Here is a 5,575-nt window from a genome sequence, read left to right as displayed (position 1 = left end):
CAAAAGATAATAAAGAATAAAATTTATTACAAATATACCCGTTTAGGATTTTTGTAATAAAAAATAAGTTTGGAGATAAATTTCTCACATGTATACTAATTTGAAATTTTTCTTGATATTAACCATAAAATAATCACTGCCAAAAGCTTATCATTTCCTATCTCTGACTCTTGCAATTATTTATCTATCATTGATAAATACTAAGTTTCATATTAAACATGTCGATATCATTAGTCCATTACGTTCCTATTTTCTTACTCTGAATAAGAGGACCCTCATTCCATTCCATTCTCGTTATTCGGCCAAAAAGGCATTGGGATTCTCTAACATTGATTCCTTTCGCGTTCAATTTCCTCAATTTCCTCGTTTCATTCCATTCCATTCCATTCTGTCGAAGCGACACCGGTACACTCGCTCATGACAACGGCCCGGCCCTACTCCGCTTGCCATATTGGGCCTTGTCCACTTTGAGGACAGCATATCTCAAATGGGCTCAGTCGTTAGGTTCAACAAACTTGGCCCAAAAGGCAAGGGTTAAGTTTATGTTCCTTCAGTGTGGAAATGGGAGTTTGATTGAACAGAAAACCAGGATGGATCTTCCCAATATATTGCCTTTGCCATAAATTTCATTCAATTTGGATGCACAGCAGGGAATTCCCAGTATGTTAAGAATCACTGCAATAAAATGTGAGACACTCCTCTCCACTTAAGTCTGTCCGTCGAGCCGACAAATTTACACGGCTTTTATCGAACTAAAACGGGAGAAATTTCCAGCATTTACAGGTGAAATAATACATTAGAAGCAAGACAAGAGACACAAGATATGTGTTGTATACCCATTAAAGTTATCCAAGAATCTGTTTCTTGTATGAATTGACTTAGGCCGCAAGACGGTGAACCCGCGAGTCCAGCAACATGCGTTATCGCCACCTCGATCTATCCGGATGAATGTCATGCGAATCGACCCCCCTCGATAGAAGTGGATCTTTCTCTCGAGCTGGCCGGTGTTCCTGCAATCATGTGGAGATGATTCACTCACCCGAGAACTTATATTCGAATGAAGATTAGCTGAGGTAAGAGTTCATCTAGACAGAAAAGTTTTGCTAGAGGAAATCGATACATGGCTATAACATGCTCGAGCTGCCGCTCCTGTGGCGGTGGGTGAACTCGGAAACAACCGAGTCAAGTGAACACTGAACAATTCAGTCATGTTGTGACAGCAACCATTCTTTCATGCCCACAATGTAGATATCATGTCTATCTTTGTGAGGGAGAGTGACCTTTGTTAGCAAAGGCACACTTTATTCAGCAGAATCAGATTCACCATTAACTTTTTCATACTACTCTCCTTTAAAAGTTTTTCTCTTCAAGTTGCTATTGGTTAAGATGCTGCAGAAAGTTCAAATCCCAGCAATGCATCCACGAGGAAACAAGATGCAAGATTCGAGGCTTCACAAGCCAATATCGCACCTGAGGAACATGTGCATTATGCATTCATAGTAGGAAATGGTGACGGCACTGATAAAGCAACTGAAAACTCAGCAGAATGATTCACTAACAGAATGGCATGTTCAGCAGTAAGTGATGGAGTGCAGAAAATGCGAACTTTTAGAGATGATAAGAACTTACAGTGCGGAAAGCGAAATCCTCTGTCTCGAGCATGTGAACAATTTGCCCCATCTTCGGTCGTTTGGTGGCCTCTAAGTCGATACAGCGCAGACAGATCAGCAAAACCTCTTCAGAGCTCTAGGAGGGGGCTGAACTGCAATCAAGGGATCAACAAGATCTTCCCCACGATGGCTGGCTACCATTTCCTTAACCCATTCGATTAGGCTCATCTGACGAACATGCAACAGAAACCTCAGGATGTCGAGTAAGGTTTATCGGTCATTACAGAAAGTTATCCTAGTGAGCAAAATATTCACCTCTGCTGCTGGTCTGGAATAGTCAATCGGAGTCCTTCCCGTTACTATCTCCATCAGTAAAACCCCGAAACTGTATACATCACTCCATTCATTAAGCATGCCCGTGCTTGCATACTCAGGAGAAACGTAACTGCAAAGATGATGAGAAGTCACTCAACTTCTCTACATTATGAGCTGCAAGGGTGGACCGGATTGTATAATTCCTTAAACTTTGATAAAGAGGTGATTAGAGAAGAACGAACCCAAAAGTGCCCATTACACGCGTAGTCACGTGGCTAGCCTCAGACCCCAAGAGTTTGGCGAGGCCGAAATCTGATATCTTGGGATTCCATCCTTTGTCCAGAAGAATATTGCTAGCTTTTACATCCCGATGTACTACTTTTGGTTCTAGACCTTCATGCAGATAGGCTAGCCTGAAAAGAAAACCAGACCACTGAAGTAAAACAAGAAAGTCACTGAGAGAGCAAAACCAATGAATAGATGAAACAATTAATAGAAACACCATGACTGCCAGCGTTCTAAAACGCAAGTCAAAGTGAAGGCAAACTTCCTTCCACAAAGTCAGCAGAACAGAAAGAATCAGAGGCGAGAGTTGCACACACCCTTTAGCTATTCCGACTGCAATTTTCATCCGGATGTCCCATGTCAAGGGGCTAACAGGTCCAACGTCACCGTGCAACCATTGCTCCAAATTCCCATTATCGATGTATTTATACACGAACATCCTGTGGCCATGAACATTAGTTTCAATAGGGACCATTATATAGAACTTTGCCTCATGGAAATTTTTTTGTAATGCAGCTAGACAATTACCTTTTAGAACCCTCTGCACAATATCCAACCAGCCCAACCAAGTTCTTATGTCTTACTTTACCTATGGCTTCAACTTCAACTTTGAACTCCTTCTCCGCCTGACCCCTGAAAACAAGTAACTAGGTTTGGCTTTTATTCATTACATCGCTGTTCTTCAACTCAAACACAAACCAAACATTGTGAATCACATGTAAATGAGCTTTAGAAACTATGGTCCTCAGCTTCATCAGATGCAATCTGACATGCCAAAGAAATGGATCCAAAACCCACAATACTAGAAAAGAACGAAACTTCAGTCCAAGACTGCAGAACAAACGTTGAAACAGAAGCCAGGAATGAAAGGAAATATGCAAGGAACATAGAAAACAAAGATACTCGGTGAGCATGGAGGTAGATTCAAATGTGGAGGAGTTCTCATCTTCTGAATTCAACACTATCAACTCTGAATCAGACTCAGCAAAATGCATTGTCCTAGTGTGAGTCTCACAGATGTTGCAAGCTCACATGCTGGATTTACTACTGAACTTTATGTGAGGTTTCATCTTTCATAAAGTTCAAAACTGATAAAGTCATTTACGTTTGAAACTTGTCATATGCATCCCAGAATATACAAGGAACTTATCTGTCCGATAAACCCCAAAGTTCCTCCGCAAATATGAGCCAGAAACTATAACATTTCTTCAAAGAGCAAGAACAAAAGAAGAAGCATCTGACATGAAATTCAGACTTGAACTTGAAAAAAAAAAGAATCACCAGTTGAATATAAAAAAATACAAGATATACTTAAAAGGTCACTATTTTTTTTTTTATTTGGTGACAAAGTTTTATTTGGATGTTATGCATTTAGTAGCCAAACAACCACCTTACACATGGATCCGCATATTTAATTTGTCACTTAAAATCGTTACACCACTAATTCCAAGAAAATGAAGATGTCAGTTAAGATTGTTTCACTAAAAACATTTTGTCGTCTAAAATTTTTCAGCAAATTAATTTCAGAGAGAATAGATCATTTTCTGGTGTTGGTTGCGCCGAAGACAAGTAAGTTGAAAAATTGGTATTATGGTATTTCATACATGAGAAGTGAATCCACTAAAGGCAGCCTATGTTGTTAAAAATGACATGAAATTAAGAAATAAAATCAACATCTTCTTTATTTATTCTGAAACCTATCAAAATAACAAGAATTACAAAATATGAGGAAAGAAACTATACAATCATAGTTGCAAATATCATACAATGGTGTTTTTTTTTTTAAGTGTAAAATAACAGGGCATCATTGAAATATAACAAAGAGATAATAGACAAGATTTATGAAAAAAAAAAGGAACAGATGAGACTAATTGATATTAAAAAGAGAAAAATTGATGAAAGATAGGAAATAGAAATAGAGGGATCTTCTCACTTGAATGCACACCAAGAATCAAGAATCAGGAAAACAATTTCTCTTTCAGACCAGGCACGTCTCCAGAAAAAATAATTTCTTTTTTTGTTTATATTTTCGTTGAAAACGAAAAAAAAAAAAAAACATATTCTTGGTCCGGTCGATCTGAAAGTGACCCAGATAATACTCACATTGCAATAAATGACTACTGTTCAAATCTAACTACTTCACTTCTTCTAATTGGCCTCTTTAATGTCACTACTACAACAAGACAGAGAGAAGCTATTTAAAAAGTATACAGACGCATTGACCCTGAAAACACATGCTTAAAAAAGTACATTTTTAATAGACAAGTGGTTAAAGAAAATGAGTTTTCTCTTATCTAATTATACAAAATAAGTATTTCTAAAGCATTGGTCAATAAGTCAACACAACCCATTTTCTTTGTTAATTACTTACATAAAAAAAATGCTTTTCTTTTTTCCCAAATTACGAGGTGGTTTGACTCTCAAGCGTCTTCGTCTTCGTCGAATGAAAATGTCAGTGGATGCTGATCTAAGAACAGCACGCACACGCATCACATCATCATCATCTTCTTCTTCTTCTTCCGTACAGAAGACGTTTCCAGGAAAGCGCGTCGCTGGAACTTTCTCGGGAAAAATTCGCAGGAAAAAGACAGAAACGGGAGAGCGCGCGTTCATGGGTTACGGGACTGCGTACCTCTTGCTGAGCAGGTTCTTCACCGCCACCGCCGAGCCGTCGGGCAAGACCCCCCTGAACACGACGCCGTAGCCTCCTTCTCCGATCACGTTCTCCTCCGCGAACCCCCGTCGCGATCTCCAGCTCCCGCAAGCTGTACCACCGCCCCCACCCCACGTTCCTCCGCTCCTCCCCCGCCGCCGGCGCCGGCGCCGCGGGGCTCTCCCTCCGACGGCCGGGGCCGCCGTGGCCGTCGTCGCCGCGCATTCCCCTCCTCGTCTTCTCTCCTCCGCCTCCTCCATGTCCGGCCTCGTCCCTGCCGATCTCGAGTAGCTCCCGGAACTTCGCCGGATCCGGTTCCGCATACCCGATCCCGCCCTCCTCTCTGGCGCCGCGCTCGACGCGATCCGCCGCGCCTGCCCTGAGCTCCACCATCGTCTTGGTCGCCGCCGGGACGGAGCCGGGCCCGTGCTTCCGCCTCGGCCCGACGTCGCGGCCCTTCGAGCTCCGTTGCTTCGAGCAGATGCAGAGGCAACCGAGGCAGACGGCGACGAGGCAGACGACGGCGACGGCCGCCACGCCGACGAGGACGAAGAGCTTGAGGCCGAAGAAATGCGTTCGCGAGTCGAGCATGTCCGGAAGAGAGTCGCCGGGGGCCGCCATTGTCGCCGGCGAGGTGGATCTTCCCGGGAGCTTGACGGAGAAAGCTCTTGGTGGAGTCGAGTGGGATGTAATATAGCGGCAGAGGGAAGCA

General features: G+C 42.6%; 1 protein-coding gene across 1 annotated transcript; it reads right to left on the bottom strand.

Moving 5' to 3' along the window:
- Nucleotides 1-591: 591 nt before the first annotated feature.
- On the bottom strand, nucleotides 592-5,575 carry LOC104452638 (probable receptor-like serine/threonine-protein kinase At4g34500). Its single transcript, XM_010067095.3, is given in 9 exon segments — nucleotides 592-1,010; nucleotides 1,630-1,733; nucleotides 1,736-1,838; nucleotides 1,926-2,055; nucleotides 2,168-2,338; nucleotides 2,528-2,650; nucleotides 2,739-2,843; nucleotides 4,843-4,950; nucleotides 4,952-5,575. Coding segments are annotated over 9 exon segments (1,467 nt in total). The 5' UTR covers nucleotides 5,485-5,575; the 3' UTR covers nucleotides 592-920.

The sequence above is a fragment of the Eucalyptus grandis genome, chromosome 7 (assembly GCF_016545825.1).
Source record: "Eucalyptus grandis isolate ANBG69807.140 chromosome 7, ASM1654582v1, whole genome shotgun sequence".
NCBI lineage: Eukaryota > Viridiplantae > Streptophyta > Magnoliopsida > Myrtales > Myrtaceae > Eucalyptus > Eucalyptus grandis.
This window is presented reverse-complemented; position numbering and strand designations above follow the sequence as displayed.